This window comes from Fringilla coelebs (genome assembly GCF_963513975.1).
Source record: "Fringilla coelebs genome assembly, chromosome: 9".
Lineage (NCBI taxonomy): Eukaryota > Metazoa > Chordata > Aves > Passeriformes > Fringillidae > Fringilla > Fringilla coelebs.
Window position 1 is genome coordinate 5,900,406 of NC_140067.1, and position 20,598 is coordinate 5,921,003.

Here is a 20,598-nt window from a genome sequence, read left to right on the forward strand (position 1 = left end):
CATGGAAAGTTGACAAATATGAGCAAGTTATCAACGTATTTCCACAGCAGTTCTAAATTCATCCTTATCATTCCTGTGCACTCTTCAAGTATTGCTATATAACAAAAGCTAAAAATAAAAATCCAAGGTCTGTATTGTGCATTAAACATCCCTTTTACATTAACGCTTTCCACCCTACAAACATTCCCAGCTGTAAATTCACTTTGTTCTCCAGCTCTGCATGGGAAATCCATGCACCCAGCCCCACTGCCTGGGCTGTAACCCCTGGCATCCATCACACACAAGCATTTCTTTCATAGAGAAAATCATGAAACAACTGCAGGTTTTTTCAGACTTCTCTCCTGCCTCAGAGAAGCCAGCCAGACCCAGGTTTCCCAGCCATAAACTAGGGAACAACACAAATGCACCAGCAGCCAGGGCAGGAAGGTGTGTTTGCTGTCTCACGCATTTGCCGATTCTTTGCTTTTCACTGGTCAAGCTTTGACTCCCTAACAATCCAGGAGACATTTTGATTTCCTTTCTGCTCCATGTCCCTGCTTTCCAATCACTGCTAAGTTATTTAGCATGTCAGTAACATTACCAGTATTTTTAATACATCAGCAGAGTTAAGTAAAGAGCAAGTAAGCACAAGGGCTTCAGAAGTATGGTGGTTACCATGCTTCAGGCCAAGCAAAGAACTTAGTGTTCACTTTCATGAGGGGAGTTTTTATTTACCAACGCTCCCCAAAACTATTTTTAGTAACCTTGCATTTCCATCAGCATGTACAAACACTGTTTGTGTTATACCATGAATAAATACAAAAGAAAAAGAGCTTTTCCCACAACAGCCTTTATGGGCTACTTTTAATTAAAATCAGTTTAATGATTGATAAGCTCTAGTATTTCCAGCAGCAAATCATAAGTGGTTGACTGTTTCCAGAGACAGTGAAAAAAACTGAAGATAATATAACTACATAAGCTAGCATAGTTAGTTGGTTTACTGGTTGTCAAAACAGGAAAAATGTGAGGGTTTAACATTTAAATTCAAGAGCAAAAACTAAATCAGTATTTTGTAGGAATCAGAAAGTTCAGCTATATAAACTGAGGGAATCGTTGCTTCCAAGGCTTACTTTTAGTCTCTCACAAAATTACTTTTGACATACCTCCTACATCAGAATGAACAAGCAAGAATTTTCAGTATCTGATTAGTATTTAGGAAGGGGATGTCCCATATATCAATTCTGTACAGTTGCTACTTGAAAGGGTTCTTCACTTGTGCCTCGTAAGCAAACGGAGGAACACTGCAAATACCTGTGTCCTTCCTTTGCTCTCTGGCCTCACAGAGACAGCAATTCCATGTGCCTGAGCACACATTTGTGGAGACATCTCCTCCTTATAAGCAGAACAAATCATCTGCAGCTGATCAGCCATACAACAAACAAAAGTTTCTTTCAACAGCACAGAGAAAACAGGAGTGAGTATAGGGAGTGTGAAATCCTAGAGCTCTGACAGGACCCTCCCTAGCCCCACGTCTTCCTTGGTCACTGTCACCAAGAATGCAGTGCTGTCTCAAACAGCTGCTGCATCCACCTGCTTTCCTCAGCCAGTGCTGGTGGGAGAAGCAGACAACACACAGGAGGGAGCATTTGCTCTTTTGTACTGTTATTTTATTTTGTAGTAAGATCCACGTAGTATATAAAATATAACAGGAAAAACTGAACGAAAGCCTAGAAAATGAACCGAGGAGTTCAGCTGCCAAACCGCTACAGCTCTACTTCCCTGGGTTCATGAAGTCTCCAGAACTCATGGACTGTTTGCTTGTACTATTACAGTTCTCTAGCATATGAGCCTACACCAAAAGCTGATATGTTCCAATTAAGCCATAGTTAAGTGACAGATGTAGAGGAAAAAAAAACCAAAGTGGCTTTTGTAAGCCACAGCTGCCCTTGACAGAGGTTACAATGATGTCTAACTATACTGTAATGCACATTACATCAAGAACCTTGAAAGAGCCTCTGAGAAAACGGCTTCACATTAAGCATTTTAAAGAAAGGTCATAAATACTGCACTGTACCAACAGTACCTCCCAATGTCCTCCTTATGCCTGAGGAGCATTTGTGTTTTGTAAGCTACTACATAGATGACACCAAACCTAGAGGTAGGTTATAGGCCAAGGTAAGTTACAGGCAAAAAAAAAAAAAAGAAAAAAAAATCCCTTTAGAGCTAGTCACTGCACAGACTGCCCAGCAGGAAGCAAGGCAAAGTGTCAACAACTCTTTCCTCCCACCCTAAACATTGTTCACACAGTGCATTTAGTTCCTAGCGCCCTAAGAATGAGAGTGGATCATCAGCTGCTAGTAAATGCAGTCATGCCAAGAGAACAGCTTGAAGTTATTCAAGCAAAAACCTGTTACTGTGCAAAACTGGTGCACTGGACTGTTACCAACCAGACCTCCAAGCTCAGGAAGTGACCTGACAGTAGAGAACCAAGGTGTTTTTCTTTTGACTGGGAAATACTTTAGTAACCAACAGGAGAACACAATGCTTAGTCTACATGGAAGGAGTCAACTATCAGCTTGTATCAAAACTTTAGAGACAAAAAAATTTAAAAAAAAAATTGAAAAAGGTTTAAAAAAAAGCACACTTTGATGAGACCAAGTTTTTAAAAAGTTACTGTACCAAACAAGCCGCTAAAACAGCTCATCTCCCCTAAATCCTGGGATCAACACAAGGTTGATAACAAATATGTGTACATTGAGAAACACACCTGCAAGTACAATAGTTACAGCAAATTAACCCCAAGTTTTAATGGTGTCATTCCTTCAGGTCACAAAATGTGGACAAAACGTTAATCTTAACTCCCTCTGTGCACTATTTGGTGATAATCAAAGTAATGATGCTGAAGATTCATTTTATTTCTACTTCCAAAGGAAAAGGGTAAATGGTTAAATATGCGTTCTCCAATTTGTTCTCCACTATACGTACACCCACATACATACACACACCCCTCAAACTGCACTGACATTTCTTTTTGACCAAAAGAGTAGATCCTGGGAGTAAGTGCAAAATGCAAAATCAACTGACAGAAAATGCTGAACAAACAGCATCATAAAAATACAAAATATTTATATTACTGAACTATTAACAGATGATGTTCTCTGTTTCTTTAAAACTTTGGAACCACATAGCTGATTTCTTAAATCTAGTCCATGCCAGCTTCCAGAACTATTAATGTTTTAGTTAGCTTCATTCTTTGATGCTTCATCAAAATTTTCTACGAGATCTGAAAAAGATGAAGATATTTAATACAGTAATGCCCAGTAAGATTACCTTTGTAAGTTTAATGAAAATGCATATAATTACAGGAAAGGTTAAGTAATACTTAATTACACTTAGGGAAATCATTTCTTTACGGGCAGATTTCACAGGGCTTTAGAAAATATTGTTTGTTTAAACATAGACAAAGAACTAGAAATGCAAAAACACTCCAACAGTGAAAATTCTAACATTAAGTGATTAAAGGCTGATTTTCAAAGGTGCTCTACTAGCTGCAGTTGAGTTTTGAGCATCAGCATTCTTTAAAGAATGCCTGCCATTTTAGAGAATTGAATTTTATGCAAGGTCACAAAGAAATAAACCAGTGCCAAGGCAGGAGGAATTGAATCTCTGGTCTACACATATGCTGTTTTAGCTAACACACCATCCCAAAAGATACAGTGGAATGTGGTTATTTATAAAATAGTTATTCAATGACAAATAAAGAACTTAGCATATTACTTCCAGACACATTCACATAAGTCTTTTTTCTTCTGCTACAGAAATAAAAATTCCCACTCCAGACCCTGATACAAAAACAACCTGGTAACTATGCCAATTATGTCATTTTGCAGTCCTAAACCCCTGTTTGGATATTTAGATACCTGTTCAACCTCACTGAAACTACTTCGACCTAGTTTCACTCAATAATTAAGGTAGTTGCACAAGGTAATCTCTTTTCCAAAAGCTGGAATCCCAAGTCATATTTTAATGCTGTCCTATGTAAGAAACCTCCTTCAGCAAGTGAGGAGTATGATCACATCAAAAGCTACATATTTAAATGAATGAATCAAAATATTTATATCTTAAGTGGACATAAAAGTGTGTATGTGCCTACCTGGGACATCATCATCTTCTTCATCAATATCTTCAGATTTTGGTGCTTTACTATCCAACACTATAAAAAGAAATTTGGTGCTGAGTTCTCATAATACAGAATCAGGGACAGACACACAACAAAACCATACATGTGAAAAAAGCAAGCACTTCCCCAATCCCCAGTAGTGATAAACACACAAATGACCAGGTACTGAGAGTTACCAGCATGACCAAAAGGTTTCCTTGAGGACATTCTGACAGCAAAGCATTAGCAGAGCCATCTTCAGATGCTATGGGGTATTCATAAAGAGTTTGGAAAAGATCAAAGGATACAGAAAACCCCCAGCATGACTCAATCTTCTAAGGGAAGTCTCGTGTTTCAATGCAACAATTATATGGCATCAACAGTGACCAACATGTCATATGATTCAAATATACTTATGATGATCCATCTCTCTAAATTTTAGAAGGTATTTTACACATTACTAAAGAATAAAAACCCTTCACTTTTACTTAAACTCTGAACATGAATGCTGGAGAAATTAAAACTGATTTGAAAGGAATAACTGTGTGTTAAAAGCATTAGAACAGATGATGTATATTCCATTCCAAACACAGACAACTGCAACACATCCAACTACAGTCATCTTAATGGCTATAACAGTCTAACTGGAACTGTACCTAATCTTCATTTTTTAATTATAAAATTGCAGTCAGTTATACCACATACACCCTTCCACCCTTGCTCCCAAGGTTTTAAAATTAATAGAAAATAAAGAATCATATGCATAACTGTGATTTGGTGATTTTTTTAGTTTTTCATTAAAACTTTGATTTTTAAATAGTTTTTTTTTTAAGTCTTGGTTGGATTCCAAAGTGTATTGTAGAGCAGAAGAATATACTGCTTTCTACAATTGCAATAGAAATATGTTTTGTATGGACAAAGAAAACAGAATAGATTCCCTGACAAAAAGAACTGGTTGACTTTTTCCAAGTAAAAACTTGCTTTCCCCTAAGCATTCTGCCATACACAGCTGTACACCTGCTATCATAGCATGCCAGATTTACCTATTTCTTTTAAATCAGGGCCTGCCTATGTAATCTTGAATCAACAAAGATAAAAAGAAATTTCTTCCCCCACCCTCTTTTTCCACAACAGTGGCAAATAAATAAAAACACACACACTTCTGACTTTAAAAGTCACATGCTGTTGTTAAATTTCGGTTAAAACTTTCAGTAGTTCATATGTCCTTTAAGTCAGCTATGAAAGATTCCAAAAAGACCTACCTTGTCTTGGGAATTGTTCAGCTAACTTCCTGAGACTTGTTAAGCTGTCAGCACCGAGCTGGCTTAAGATGCCTGGAAGCATTTCTGTGATCGGTTTAGCCTCTGCATGACCAGTAATTGCAAAAGTGTTGGCAGAGAGGGAAGCTTGAACCTTGGGGTTGTTGAAGTGAATAACTGTTCCATCATCTTTTATCATGTTCACCTGTTTAAATATATTAATAACATTTAACTAAGCGTTGTAGCACCTTGTTATACAAGCATAACAACTAAAATCTAGATTTGAAATATCAAATTTACAGAACTAGCACTCCTCCTAAAGGATAATATAACCATGAGAAAAGAACCTGGAATTAACACCATCTAAACTCAAAGCTCCAATCTTGCCACATCAGGCTAAGCCACTGTCTTTCACAGGTGCCTGTGTCACCTACCAGGAAAATGTTCCTGCTTCTTCCCAGCTGGCAAAGCACAGGACTCACACTGGCTCAGGGCAGGGATGCACACACAGCTGGATTAGGTACCAGCTGCACTGGAACCGACTTCCAGCACCTTCCCAATCATTCCACAAGGGCTCTGAAGACTAAGGACACCAAAGAGCGATCCTGCTCTCCTTCCCTGGCCTTCTGAATCACCAAGAATTCTAACAGCCAGTGTAGTGGCCTGCTTTAGAAAGCTGAAAAGTTTTTTCTTTTTGGCATGGATAAACTATTCTGCAAAAAATAATTGTCTGACCATAGGAAGAGAGTTCTACCCATCCAACACAACAGTGGTATTAAACTTACATGAAAAAATTAAAAACATTGCTTAATAAGTTATAGGGAATAAAGAGGGATTCAGAGCTAAAGATGAGATCTAAAATACAGAAACATCTAAGTTCTCAATCCTCACACAGCAGCAGAGTTCCAAATATGTTTTGAACAGGAAATCCAGGTGTGTTGCTTTCCTGCAAAACTAAGCAATATCCTGTCCTTTGCCCACGGGGAAATGGTAAAGGCTTCAAGCACAGTTATCCTGTTACTTAAGAGCCTCTTTCAAAATGACACAAATGTGTTACTCATGCTTGATTCAACATTACTCTTCTCGCTGCACGAAGCTTACAAAGGTCAACCTGCGTTCACTTGAATAAAACATTCCAAAATTATGTCTCTTGCTATTAGGGTAGAAACATTTTGCATCATCTTCCTACACCGAGATATTTAAATTCCTTAATAATTGTGTCTGAATAAAGATCCTGTGCTTTGTGCACAAAAAACAAAAAAAACCCTGAACATAGACACAGTTCTTCTGAGTGTTTCTTTAGTTCATATAGCTCTACATATTTGTATTCAGCTTAAGAAAACAGACAAACATAACTGTTTCTGTAACAGAGGTCTGAAAACTTACAGGCAAACCACACCAAATCTGCATTTGCCTTTGGAAGGGAGGAATGCACTTAATGACTTCTGCATGCATGCTGCAATCCTGCTTCAATTAATTAATCACAGATTAAATACTGCACTTCTTTAACCATGTAGTACAAATACTACAGCCCCACTGAGCTCATGATGGAGAAACCTCCTCCTCTTCCATGCATGAGGGTCACTCCCTACACTGTTATGGAAAACATGTTTTATTAATACATGTAAATTTCAGGTATTTAAGGAACATCTGAAACCTTCACATTCTCCCTTCATTAACACAGAAGCTGCTTCTGTAGAGTCTCTGCAGTGCTTTAAAAAACATTTCCTGTAACCATTGCAAACAATTACAGCATTTTTTCTGTAGTAAAAGGTCCTAATTTTGATAATACAAACGTAGGTTCTTACTAAAGGTGTTTCTAAACCTTCCTTCATACTCTGTACTCCACTTGCTCTAGATGTGCCTGCCCAGTCCACGAACATTTACTGCTCTTCTCTTTAGAGCAAGTTCACAAAAGTCAAGAATGAAGAGAAGTCTTGTTCTGCAATGAATGCAAGACACACACACAGCACAGAGCTTACTACCTCCACCACACACTGCCTGGCCAGCAGAACCTTCACTTTTCCTTCTCCAGGCACGTACACATTTATGCCAATGAGGCAATAATGCATCAAACAATGTTGTCTCTCAATAACCAGATCTCCATGGTTTTGCTTGGAAGATAAACTGTTGTCAAAACGAAAAGCAAACTCCACAACACCACCACCAAAACAACAGAGTGAATTTAATTTCAAACAGGAAACACTTATTTTTTCACTATACCTCTTCAATGCCAGCAATGTTATTTACAGCCAGCTTTTTGAGGGAACTCTGAAGTTTTTTGTCATCAGCTGTAGCTGTTCTGTGCACCACCTTCTTCTTTCTGCGAGCTGTTCCCTGGGAAGAATCAGGAGGCAACAGTCAGCTCTGCTCAAAATCTCACAACAGTAATTGCAAAAGTCAGGGAACAGCCTGAGCAACATCTTTCAAGTTATGAGACATTTCTGTAGACAAAAACACTTCTCAACTTATTTCCCTTTACCTACAGCTTTGGCCATCATTCCCAGTTTTAAGTTTTTTCTTAAGTATAAAGACCAAAGAAATAGCAAACACCAGCATATTTTCCCTTCCACTAACCTAGACTACAAAAAAAATACTTAATATTAAGCAATACATAACAAAGTTTCCTCAAGATACTTTTTCCAAAACAAAGCACAAATAGAGTGATTTAAATAGCCCCACTTTGTCAACAAAGTCATTAACGCTTTCAGAGTGTTCCACAGACAGCAATTTTAAATTCCTGCTTTTGTACAATCATCTCTACGACAGGGGACAAGCACCCACACTGAACAAACTACATGCCTTTTATTGGTCACATTAACTACCCACTAGCTCAGAGAAAAGAAACAGCTCAGTGCACAGGCAGTGCCTGAAACAGGCACAGAGAAGAAAATCCCCAACAGGAAGACCATAAAGGCAGAACTGGAACACCCAACAGGTGAGATTAGCTGGAGCTTTCACAGGTCACAACAAGTCATTGAATTAAAACAATGCTTGCACACTGGAAACTGCTCATCCAGCTGTTGTGAACTGAAAAGAAACTTGCATTTCAGGTAGCTGCACTATAGGCCAGATCACACAAAACCTGTATTAGTCAAGCCTAAGCATATTTTTTTTCTTCTCTTTCTATGAACTTCAGCCTATGCTTTCAAAAGCATCTCTGGTGGTTTTCTTACCTTTCCTCCTATTCGGACCTGTGCTTGAAGCTTGGCCAGTTTTTCTTGGTTCATAGTGCTACGTCTAAAGAGCAAAACCAAGTTCAACTTAACATCAAAACAATAACAAAAAAAGTCACAGTCCATTTTAAGAGCACTTTTACAATTGCAGCAGGTTTTTCAAACTTCAAGAACATCACCCAAAACAGTGTGTCAAACAAACACAAAACCAGAGCTTTAAAGCCACACCACCTAAGCAATCCACAGTGGTCCTGCAGTAGGAAGGACTCACATTTAGCTCAAGTGTCTGTGCCACGATGAGGCACAGACTCCACAGGACAATTCATTCTGCATCAGGCCGAGGTACTCATTTCCAGGATGCCACTTTACTGCTGGAAGTATTTAAATGAATGACTGGCTCCAACCAGACCCAAACCAGCACATACACAATTGGGTCTGGGAAAACAGCTTATCTTTACGATGTTCCAGGGATACAGTCACCACTAAACTACCTGGGATAGTTTTCATATAATGAATCTATGATACTTATGACTAATAATAAGCGAGATCCAAACTTTGTGAAGTTCGTGTATGGACATATTTACTGCATGAACTTCTGATAGATTTCATCCAATACAGAGACTGGGAAGTTTGTCCACTGCTTCACCCATGGGTCAGATGGGACCTTTAAAGGCTAAAAGCCCTGAAAATCCATAATGGGTGAAAAACGCCTGAAGCCTCCCAGCAAAGGGAATGCGTTTCACTGCTCTGCCCCAGCGAGTGATCAGTGATCCCCGGAAACCTCCGCATGTGCTTTGTGCCGGGAACGACCGGGGCAAGAGCGGGAGCGGGGCAGGGATCGGCGCACGGAGGGACCCCGCGGGCGGCGGGAGAAGGGGCTCAGGGTGGCTCGCTGGGCAGCCCCAGAGCAAGGGGAGCGGGAGGAGAACCCGGCTCCTCCCTCAGGAGCCCGTGTAACCGCGGCCCCACGGGAGAGCCGCGGCCCCGCGAGCCAGGGCAGCCCCCGCACAAGGGGCTCGCTCGCTCGGCCTCTCCTCGGGGAACGGCCCAGCACTGCCCAAGGGGATAGGACCGTGCTGCCGCGGCGCCCCGCCCGCCTCAGGCCGGGGGGGACACCGCGATACCGGGACACGGTGATAGCAGGACACGGAGACAGCGGGACAGAGGAAGAGCGGGCCCCCTCACCTGAGCGCGGCGGAGCCCCCGCTGCCAACACGCGGCTAGAACAAGATGGCGGCCGAGGAAGGAAAGAGAGGCGCACAGAGAAAGGAAGCGCCGCGCCACGTGACAAGACCACCCCGCCCGCAGATGGGCGGGCCCGCCCCCCTTATTTACATAAAGGCGGGCGCTATAGCGCGCAAGGGCTCCCGGGAGTTGTAGTCTCCAAGGAGCAGACGCCGCCCGTACTTCGGGGCAGGGAGTGGTGCCCCGTGACCCAAACTGGGACGCGGCGCTTCCAGAAATATCACCACTCGCTCTGTCCGCCTTAGTGAACCCTTCCTCACACGCTGCACTTGCGGTCGGTTTTGCCTTTCCGCTAGCTGGGCAAACTCCGGAGAGAGCAGCGCGACAAAAAGATTTATTTCGGAAGAAGAGAATAAACCCGGAACTACCCCCCTCCCACCGCTGCCTGCTCCCGTCGGGATAACGCTGGGGTTTGCCCAGGGGGAGTAACCAGGGCTCTGGGGCCCCGGTGCGATGACTCCTACCCCGGGGGTCCCGGCTCCCTGTAAGGAGCTGAGCTCATCCCGAGCCCCCCACATCGTTCCCGCCGGCTGCCTCCCCCGGCACACCCGGGCCGAGCCGTCAGGGCAGCGCACCGCCCACATCCGCCACACATCACTTCCTGGGCTTTAAAAAACGGAAAAAAAAAAGTCTAGCTAAGCGGGTCTTGTCCTGTCCGGAGGTTCGGGGCCGTACCCGGGTGCCGCCGCTGCCCGCGCCGACACCATGAAGGCTCAGCCCGTGGCAGCCTCCGTCCTCTGCCTGTGCCTGGTGCTGGCGGCCTGCGCCGCCTCCGCCGCGGGAGGGCTCGGAAAGGGTCAGACAAACGCTTTCTTCGGGCTTCCCCCAACTTCTGTCCCCACTCGGGGCGGGTCCGGTCCCCTCAGCCCGCGGGGGCAGAGGGCGCCGCTTCGGGCTCTGGAGGCGCGGGGGTCTTTGCGGGGTCTCCGCCGCTGTGGTTGGGTTCTGGTCGGTGCGCTCCTGAGGGCACCGCGGAGCCCCCGTGCCTGCCCGCCTCCGCCGGGCTGCTGGCAGGCGATGAATGGCCCTTCCCTCCGCCCTCGGCCTCCCTTGCCCTTCGTGACCGCTCCTCACCTCGCTCCTGGCTTGCCCAGGCTCCTTGTCTAATTACCGTGTCTAATAGCCCGGTTCACCCGGGGCTGGGCTTCACCCCAGGTAGTGGCTTTGCCGTGGAGGTAAATCTCCTCTCCAAGGCTAGTTGTAACCAATTTGATCAATGATAGCAAAGATGTGGTGTGGACCCCAGCCAGCCATTCACCCTTTAATTCCCCAGATGACTTTCATTCAAAAGATACACTCTGTAATGTGTTGGGCAGTGCTTTTAAAAACACACTGAAGCTCACCACAAAGTGGGGTTTGTTTTAAATATAGAAAAGCTTTTGGGAAGTGTTTCCAAGCTAGAACAATAGAAGGTTTTTATTATTTTAACATTTTGGCCTTCAACTGAAATAGCTGAGGTGTCAATATTCTGGGTAAACGTGACTTGTGCTAATCCAGCTGGGTTTTGCTCTGGGGTGTTGATCTTGTACAAACGTAGTTCTGTGTCAGGGGCTGCCTCAGCACCTGCTGTGTGGGTGTGAGGGGACAGGGACGAGGCATCCCCGCCCTGCTGTGAGCTCATCTGTTTGATGTGTTGCATCACTTATGTTCATATTTGCTCATATCAGCAGAGATCAGGTAACACAAACACTGCGCCACTGTCCTCACCTCCCAGATGCTGAATGGAGGTGTCCCAAAGACTTGCCTTGTTTTAGGCTTTCTCCGGCTTCTTTGCCAAAGGTGTCTACTCGAGACAATGTCCACTTTCCCCTGTGTCTGCACTGGGCAGTCTGTGGCTCCTGATCTCTGTGTAGCTCCCAAAATCTGCTCCCCTCAGCACCTCAGGCATAATCTGAACCCTTAGGGATGGGAGGGGGCAAACCAAGGCTCATGTTTGGCCATCCAGCACAATAATTGTTAATTACTGGAACCAAGACCTTTGAGGAGGTGTTCCAAGAAGAGTTCCTCTTTGTACAGCTCCTGGATCTCCTTCATCTAAGCTCTCCAGGTGGCTTTTGGCCATGTGCTGTGTTGACTACTAAAAAACCCAACCCTGGCTTTGCAACTGTTCAAATATACACTGACTCAGTCTTAAGACAATTGACATAACCAGGCTTGTTATCTGGATGCCAGATAAAATATTTCCTGCATCGTTCAGTCACTGTAACACTCAGAAATCTGTATAATGGTGTTCTTTCTTGCTCTTCCATGATATAATCATCAGCAGGAATACTTAGCATAATAGCTTTAGAGCAATTAATGATCATATGTTGGTCTCAAAATTTTGAAATTTTAGTTTAGTTCACCTTCAGTGGGATTTAGGAAGCCAAATGCTGACATGTTTAATTTGTCATTCATCAGATAATAAATGTTCACAAACTTAAAAAGAACAGAGAATAATCAGAAGGCACTTCAATTTTAATATCTGTTTGGGGGATTTTAGTGTCATTTACATACATATATAGAAATATTCATGAGCATGGTATGTTTTTGTTAATTAATTTCAATGGGATTCCTCATAAGACCGTGTGGGCTGTAAGTATTTCTAGAAGTCTTTCCAGAAGTGGGGCTATAGTTGTCTTTAAAAAAAGAATATAAAATGAGTTGAAAATACTCTGGAGGGTTGGGCTTTTTTCCTGTTAGCTGACATGTTAAATTATGCAGCATTTATAAACCCTTCTCTTTGGCAGGTTTTGGAGATCATATTCATTGGAGAACGCTGGAAGATGGGAAGAAAGAGGCAGCAGCAAGGTATGTTTGTTAGTTTTAAATACAGACATTTGTCTTCAGAAGCATTCACAATGGTTCTATTTCAGCCCTAAATTTAATCACAGAAAAGAGTCTCTATTAACAAAAATGAGGGTGGTTGAGAAGACTCTTCAGATTCCTACAGGTTATTGAAGAGAAAATACAGAGTTTTGTTAACTTTGCTAAGGCACCACCTAGGTTTAATCACTGCAGTCTAATTAAATGATTGAAGCCCTAGCATGTCCTTGAAATAAGAAAATAATTATCACTGTAAAGAAATATATGGTTCTCAAACACACAAATACAAGTGTAAGTGGTGCTCAATGCCCTTAAACTCAGCAGTGCTAAGAGCTTCCCTAAAATTCCTTGTGCCTGTATAGATGAGGCCTCAGCATGATGTATTTTGTTTCCATCTGCAGCAATAATCTGGAAGTTTCAAATTGTAGTGAACTGACAGAACCTGGTTTGGGCTAAGCTTAAATTCTAAAAAGAACAATGTCTCCATGCAAAATGACATCTTCACTTTCTTTTCTCAGAGTTTCTTCTGCTTCTTGTTAAAATCCAAGGAGAATGGCATGCTTATAAATTCTACTTGCATTTTAACTTTATAACCTAGATCTGACAATGCTGACATGAGCAGAAATTACTCACGCCTTCCAGTTTGCTGTTTAATTTAGCTCTGCTCTCAAACTGATCCATCTGGCAAGTTCTACACTCCAGTGCAGACATTGAATTAACCCAGATGGTATACTTCAGAAGTCTTACAAGTTTTTATAACTTTGGCATTTTTGAAAAAAAAAAAAAAAAAGAGATTATTTCAGTTTTTACGTTATAATTGTAGCAGCAGCAGAGAAAGCTTTAAAATGAGACAGAAGAAGGTGGGAGGGATGGCAAGGTCTGAGTTCTCACGTTTAGGCAGGATTAGTGCTCTTGCTCAAAAAGACCCTGCAGCAAGGGATGGGATGGGTGTGACCCACTCTTCTTTCATTGCTGATGCACAGATCTGCTAGCTGATTTAAGCGTGGCAACATTTGAGTGTTATTGAACTGAAGGACTGGGAGAAACTACTATTAGCAAAGAAAATATAAACCTAAAAACTACTTATTTTTTTCTAAGTCTGACCATAAATCACGAGATGTAAAATTACATAAAATTATCTGGGATGCATCAAGTGAGATGCACCAGAGCCGGTGGTCTAGGAAGTTTCAAACCTTCGATTTCAATTCTGTAAACTCCACAATGTCATGGGATGCTGGGGACTTCTCGGTTTTAAGTTCCCTGAGGGGAACTTCCAACAACTGCTGCGATGGCGTTTTTAAGCGGGACGCCTCGCAGGGCGCTGTCGCGGTGCCGGAGCCCTGCTGGGGCGCGGTGATTCTCCGCGCCCGCGGGGAGGAGGAGCGCCTGGGGGCGGTGCGGGGCCTGTCCCGGGCGCTCCGCGGGGCCGGGCGAGCTGTGGGTGGGGGTGCCCGGCGGAAGCAGTCGCTCCGCGTCCGGGTCGGGTGTCGCTGGCGGGGCGATGCCGCTGGTGGTGCTGTGCGGGCGGCCCGGCAGCGGCAAGAGCCGGCGGGCGGCCGAGCTGCGGGAGGCGCTGGGCGGCCCGGAGCGGGCGGCGCACGTCGTGGCCGAGGCGGAGGGCGGCCGGGCGGCGCTGCGGGCCGAGGTGGAGCGGCGGCTGAGCCGGCGGGACGTGGTGATCGTGGACGCGGGCAACGAGCTGCGGAGCATCCGCTACGAGCTGTACTGCGCGGCGCGGCAGGCGGGCACGGCGCGCTGCCTCCTGCACTGCGCCGGCGGCGCGGGCGGCCCCGACGAGCCGCCCTTCGAGGAGCCCGACCCGAGCTGCCGCTGGGACCGGCCGCTGTTCACGGTGCGCGGGGAGGAGCCGCTGCCGCTGGGCGCCATCCGCGCCGCGCTGTTCGAGAGCGCCCCGCCGCCGCCGCACCGCGCCACCCGCACGCAGCCGCTGCAGTCCTGCGGCTTCCTGCACCAGCTGGACCGCGTCACCCAGGACGTGCTGGCCGCCGTGCTGGCCGCGCAGAGGAGCGGGGCGCAGCCCGGGGAGACCATCCCCATCCCCGGCGTGGCCGAGGGGCTGGTGCTGAGCCGGCCCGTGACCGTGGCCGAGCTGAGCCGGCTGCGGAGGCAGTTCATCAGCTACACCAAGATGCAGCCCAGCGATGAAAACCTGCCCCAGCTGGCCAGCATGTTCCTGCAATACCTGAGCCGCAGCATCCAGTGAAGTGTCACCTGTGCCACCTAGCAGTGGCGGTGGTCCGGCCGCGAAGTAATCACAGCAATAAGAATGTGCCTTGAGGCACAGACCCTGCAGAGCCCCGGTCCCACCTGTCGTGGATCGGATCACTGGGCAGCAGCAGCTCTGAGAAGGTGGACACCGTATCCCTGCAGCAGCCGAGCCAGCTTCATTGCTGGAGGTTCTCCAGGGAAGCAGTTCTTCAGCCCTGCCTTCTCCCCGCTGGCATCTTGCAAAAAGGAGAGCTACTGGTGCGTCCCCAAGCAAGTGAAGTCTCCTGTGGAGATGCAAACCCCAGTAATCAAATAGTGTGATGTGAAAGTGTAAAAGGTGATGACTGTAGGCAAGACTTTTCCCTCCATATTGGCATGTGTGTGCCTGGAATAAGAAGATTGTTTTACCAGAGCTGCCACTAGATGATGTCAAACTGCAGAAGAGACTTCAGGTCCAGAACTGGAACAGACTGTATTTTTAGGATGTGACTGTTTAAAAAAAATCCGACTGACCCAAGAGAGATTTTCAACTCTGCACTGCAAAAGGGTGCTGACTTAACAGACTCAAACTTCTCTGTTTCAGGTCTAATAATAAAATGTGTGCCTTAAATGGAGTAAAGTCTTAATTTACATGCAGGACTATTTTACTGAAAAAACTTGGCCATGTCTTTTGTCTTCAAGGTCATTATACACCCTTAAAAATATAATTTTACACCCTTAAACCACAAATTGCTTAAGAATGAGTGCTGTCATAGGAAAAAAGAGGTAAAATGACAGGAATTATGAGTCTGTACTGGCTGTGATTGGTAGCTAAGTTTCTAATAATTTTGGGTACAGCGTATATAAACTTCTCACTTTCTGGTGGGTGCTTCATTCTTCATTCTAATAAATGGTGGCTTTTGGTTTTAATTTTACGTGTAGTGCTCACTGGGATGATATGGTGAAGTGGGGCAGGAAGGGTTACTTCAGTTACAGTGTCTGTCTGTCTGGCACACCAGCTGCTAAGGGCTTTATGCACTGCAGAACTGAGAAATGGCTAAAAAAATGTTTTAATATAAATAAGTTTATTTTACCAGCCAAAGTAAAGAAAACAAAGCTGAGAAAACACATCAATTATCTCAAACCTCTGTGAGTTCTTACTGACTAAGAGTTGGTATTTCAAGGAAGTGAGCACTTGCATTTAAAATCTGCTTTTAAAATTTCTCTTTAAAAAGTGTGTTGGAGTACCAAACACCAGACCATTGAACTCTTTCAACATCAATCACTGATCCTTGATAATAAGAACAATCTTAAATCCAGTCTTAAATCAGCCTCTCCTCAAGAAATAAGCAAAATAATTTTGGACTGACTATAGAAACAATGAAAAGAAGTCAGGGAGAGGGCACTGAGGCAATGCAAGCTTTACTGGGAAAATGTGTGTTCTTGCTCCTTACTACAAACAGATATAGAGTTGATGACATATCAGTTAATTATAGATGGCAAAGTTGTGTTTGAACAATTCTAAATGTTAATGGCTTCATTTCCACCTATTCCCCGTTCTAAAGTTCATTACTGAACACTGCTAAGTAGAGGTTTCCTTTCATGTCTATTTACACCTAAAGAAAAACTCATACATCAGTTCTGCTAGTAATTAATGTTGTTGTGTGCAAAGGTGTTAATAATTCATGTATATGAAAATTTGACTTTATTTTTATCCCCTAATATGGTGCAGAGTTTACAGTCAGAGAAAGCTTACAGTTTGCTTTGCTTAGCATATCCTGAAAGTATCCATATAGGATGTTCTCTCCAGATTCCTTCCTCTCCTTCACCTAATTTTAGGCTGTTCTTACTGTTCTGGAAGCCATATCATTATTGTATGGGAACAATCTCTTGGTAGTGTAGCTAGTAAATGTAAAATGAATTATTTGGAAAGTGTGAAAGCAAAAATAACTTTTGTCTTTTTGTGTTGCACTTTATTTAGGCTGCAGTTCCTCACAGACCCCCTCTTCTCAGACCTGATACTGGACACATCTCTCACAATTAGTTTCAGCATACAAATGTGTAGGAAGCCATGCAGGCAGCCAGAGGGTTTGCTGGGTTATTGGGTTTGCTGGTTGCTCAGTGGAGGGCCTTAGTCATGGGAGGTGACTGAGACGTGGGCTGAATGGGGAGAGATTGTCATCCACTGGATTGCCTTAAGCAGCCACGAAACTCCATCCTGAGATCTCTCAAGCAGCTGCTCTCATTAACCATTTCCAGTAATCCAGGGGGAAAAAGCATGACCAGTTGTGTATCTGAGAAATCTAAACTCAGAAGAGAAAGTCTCCTGCTCTACACAAGCAGTTATTGGCTGGCAGCTATAATAAATTATTTTATCACATGTTTTAAGCTTGGGAAAACTTTTTGCAAGACAATCTTAGAGCACCCCATAATCTCTTTCTATCTGACTTATTTCCCATTACATTTAGCTTTTGAAGAAGCCTTGACTATTAAACTGTACATGTAATAGAATTTCTTTGACAATTTTCTTTCTTCTTTTTGTTAGTGGTTTGCCTCTTATGGTTATCATCCACAAGTCCTGGTGTGGAGCTTGCAAAGGTAAGTGCATTGAATACTAGAGCTTGCTGAAATTTCTAATGAATCTTTGTACAGACATCATGTAGCCATGAGAAATGTGAATTTTGCATCCAAAATGTAACTAATGGTATTTGTATTTCATTGAGAGTGGACAATATGACAGTGTCATAGCAAACAAACAAGCTAGGTGTATGGCTAAGCCTTAAAGGATGGGGTAGTTGAGTGAGAGTGGTGGTTTACAGCAGGATTTCTGTTTCTGTTGTTCAAATAGAAGCACCTATGTCTGTTGGGCAGGCTTCAGCCCATGGGTGCCAGGCAAGAATTCCTTCAGTTACCTCCTGTTCTGAGCCTGGCTGGAAGGGTTGGATGCATACATTCCATTTACTCACTGCTTATTGAGAAGTGCCACCTCTCCAGAGGGAGGGATGAAGTGAAGATTGTGATATAGACCTGAAAATCTGAAATATTTTCCACTGCTTTTGCATACCTCTTATTTTTATTTTTTTCTTTTTCTTTAGCTTTGAAGCCAAAGTTTGCTGAATCCAAGGAGATCTCTGAACTTGCCCATAATTTTGTTATGGTCAACCTTGAGGTAGGCTGTCTTCTGCTCTCTATCCAGGCTCTGCCTAGTAATGAAGCATTTGGAATCTGACTCAACTGGTTGCATCCTGTTTTGTGTACATCCTAAATCCTGCACTCCTAAATTGGCATTCAGGATTGATTGATAGAGCTCATTGTTTTAAAAATACTTTTTCTCAGTCTGGTTATTTTAATTGTGTTTATAAACCTGGCTCTCTGCCATTGTCTCTTTAACAGTTTGTACCTTGTGTGATTCGGTTTCGACAAGAAAGGAATTGATGTTCATTCTCTCAGTACATATCAAATATTCCTGTACCCAGAGTGGGGTGGGTAACGCAGATTGACAGACAGAAAAAATACTGTTTTCACAAATGATATTTATGTAGGTAAAAATAACTTTCTTCCCTTGGAGAGTAGAGGATACTGTTATTTAGCATCTCTTCAAGATGTAAATTGCTCAGGGTAGAAGGAATCTGAAGGCAGTAACTTGTTTCTGTAAAAGGCACCATGTTTTGTTAGCTGTCTTGCTAATGTCTTTCCTCTCTCCTGCCTTGCTGTGGAAGGATGATGAAGAGCCAAAGGATGAAGCCTTTAGTCCTGATGGAGGTTATATTCCCAGAATCCTTTTCATGGGTAAGGCATCCACAGCTGTTGTGTCCATTCACAGCACTGGGTTCTTACTGTTTCCATCTAAATTTCCTGTTGGATTTCTAACTTCATAGACCCCAGTGGAAAAGTCCATCCAGAAATCATAAATGAGAGAGGAAACCCCAGCTACAAGTATTTCTATACCAACGCTGATCAAGGTATGTGCTGAGTTGAAGTGCATTTTTAGTGAGATGAAGCTTTGGCAGTGAAGAGAAATTATGTTACTTTAAAGTGTAACTGGGAGTGGTTAAATACAGTGTGAGTGATTCTGTGATGCCATATTCAAATCATGATTCGCCTTAATACCTACTAAAAGTCTCTAGGACCTAATTTTGTCTCCAGTTCTGGCATGGGAAATCATGGAATTTGCATAATCCAGCCACACATAGTTGGGATAAGGGTGCAGGACTGTTTTTTTTCTTACAGATTAATCTGTAGATCTACATTCTGTAACTGTGTTGTTTTAAATCACCACTTTCATTACCAGTTCACCTTGATGTTTTCACCCTGAGATTAATGGTTGGTATCTCTCTGTGTAATCTTTCAGTTGTCCAAGGGATGAAGGAGGCCCAGGAGAAGCTGACAGGCGATGCTTTCAAACAAAAGCACCTGGGAGATGAACTATAATGAATACACTGAATGATACCTTTTCATCGCTTCAAAACTGAGAGGAAATGATTAAACAGACCAAGAATGTAGATGCACTGAAGGGACATAATTCCCCTGTCAGCAATGTTAGGTTAAAAACCCTGTTTGGAGTTCACACACACACACACACACACACACACACACAACAATTACAGTGTTTTCTCTGCCTGGCAGTTTGCACTGTGGTGGTTCTTTACAACTGGGTAATATGCAAACACATCTCTGTGTGTGTTTGAGAAACCACTGATATTTGGTGTTAAAAGGGAGGTGTGTAGGGAACACAGTATTTGAGGACAATGTGATGGGAAAACCTAGAATTAGCCATCATTTTGACACTGATCAGGGTTGAATCTCTCTTTTCTCACTGGTATTATGTGATCCCATAGTTTTTACTGGGCATTCCCATCACTGGGGCATGTTCTTGGGCCAGTTGTTTTCTAGATATCCAAAACCATGAATTCTGCCACTACACCAAGTAGAATACATTTCATGAATGTCCAAATAGCATGTGAATTATCAGCTCTGCAAATGTATTATTGTGTAAAACTGTGTGATTCATCTTTATTTGCCTTTGGGCAGAAATTTAACTTTTTCCTTATACACTCACCTTTTGATTGTTCCATCAAGTGAGGGTGGGTTATGTTGAAGCTTTACGGGGTTTCCCCTTTTATTCTTTGAATGTTTTTGGCGAATGCCTTGCCATCACATTGTACTGTATTTTTGTACCAGGGTGAAAAAATTAAACCTTTTTAAACATAAGCATGCTGAGAGTGGTTTGTGGTTAAGGACGTAGCTTTACGTTTTTAAGCATGGGGGGGATATGTTTTTGTTTGTGTTGCAGTGATTATTAATGTTGACTGTCACAGCTGAAGGTTTCTCCTTTTTTATAATTAAAATCCATCATTTGTTTTTCCATACAATTACAATTCAGCCATTCTTACACTACCCCCACTGTTGAAGGCAATGTGTTTCTTTACTGGAACTGAAGAGAAGAATAGAGGGGAGTAAAATCACCCCTCTTGACCTGCTGGGGACACTTTTTCTAATGCAGCCCAGCATGCAGTGGGCTTCTTTGTCACACGAGTGCATTGCTGGCCCGTGATCAGCTTGTTCTCCACCTGGATTCACATATTCTCCTGTGCAGCAAAACAGATTTCCAGATTGTACTGATGCACAGGTTGTTCCTCCCCAGTTGAGGGACTTTGGATTTCCCTTTCTTGAACCTCCTGACAACCCTCTCTGCCCATTTCTCCAGCCTCTTGAGGTCCTAAGTGACAGCACAACCACTGTTACATGGATATCAGCCCCTCTCCCC

At 43.3% G+C, this 20,598-nt stretch overlaps 3 protein-coding genes across 3 annotated transcripts; 2 read left to right on the forward strand and 1 right to left on the reverse strand.

Annotated features, from left to right (window-relative positions):
* Positions 1-840: 840 nt before the first annotated feature.
* Positions 841-9,830, reverse strand: BTF3L4 (basic transcription factor 3 like 4). The gene is made up of 6 exons (XM_084211102.1): positions 9,759-9,830; positions 8,574-8,637; positions 7,621-7,734; positions 5,401-5,602; positions 4,133-4,192; positions 841-3,262 (listed from the first exon to the last, which is right to left on the reverse strand). Exons 2-6 carry the CDS (start codon positions 8,625-8,627, stop codon positions 3,216-3,218), a joined length of 477 nt encoding a protein of 158 aa, XP_084067228.1. The 5' UTR covers positions 8,628-8,637; positions 9,759-9,830; the 3' UTR covers positions 841-3,215.
* A 603-nt stretch (positions 9,831-10,433) lies between these two features.
* On the forward strand, positions 10,434-20,042 carry TXNDC12 (thioredoxin domain containing 12). Its single transcript, XM_084211235.1, has 7 exons — positions 10,434-10,614; positions 12,548-12,608; positions 17,377-17,429; positions 17,927-18,000; positions 18,551-18,620; positions 18,710-18,793; positions 19,183-20,042. Exons 1-7 carry the CDS (start codon positions 10,524-10,526, stop codon positions 19,260-19,262), a joined length of 513 nt encoding a protein of 170 aa, XP_084067361.1. The 5' UTR covers positions 10,434-10,523; the 3' UTR covers positions 19,263-20,042.
* KTI12 (KTI12 chromatin associated homolog) lies at positions 14,120-16,544 on the forward strand. The gene has a single exon (XM_084211436.1). The coding sequence runs from the start codon at positions 14,125-14,127 to the stop codon at positions 14,845-14,847; it is 723 nt and encodes a 240-aa protein (XP_084067562.1). The 5' UTR covers positions 14,120-14,124; the 3' UTR covers positions 14,848-16,544.
* Positions 20,043-20,598: the final 556 nt, after the last annotated feature.

Bases quoted from the DNA above. Each gene is read 5' to 3' on its own strand.
- BTF3L4 (XM_084211102.1), bottom strand. From the start codon at position 8,627: ATGAACCAAGAAAAACTGGCCAAGCTTCAAGCACAGGTCCGAATAGGA. The intron at 7,735-8,573 runs GTAAGAAAACCA...GATTCTTCCCAG, and splicing joins AGGTCCGAATAGGAGGAAAG to GGAACAGCTCGCAGAAAGAA. The intron at 3,263-4,132 runs GTAGGCACATAC...CATCTTTTTCAG, and splicing joins AGAAGATGATGATGTCCCAG to ATCTCGTAGAAAATTTTGAT.
- TXNDC12 (XM_084211235.1), top strand. From the start codon at position 10,524: ATGAAGGCTCAGCCCGTGGCAGCCTCCGTCCTCTGCCTGTGCCTGGTG. The intron at 17,430-17,926 runs GTAAGTGCATTG...CTTTTTCTTTAG, and splicing joins CTGGTGTGGAGCTTGCAAAG to CTTTGAAGCCAAAGTTTGCT. The intron at 18,794-19,182 runs GTATGTGCTGAG...GTAATCTTTCAG, and splicing joins CTATACCAACGCTGATCAAG to TTGTCCAAGGGATGAAGGAG.
- KTI12 (XM_084211436.1), top strand. From the start codon at position 14,125: ATGCCGCTGGTGGTGCTGTGCGGGCGGCCCGGCAGCGGCAAGAGCCGG.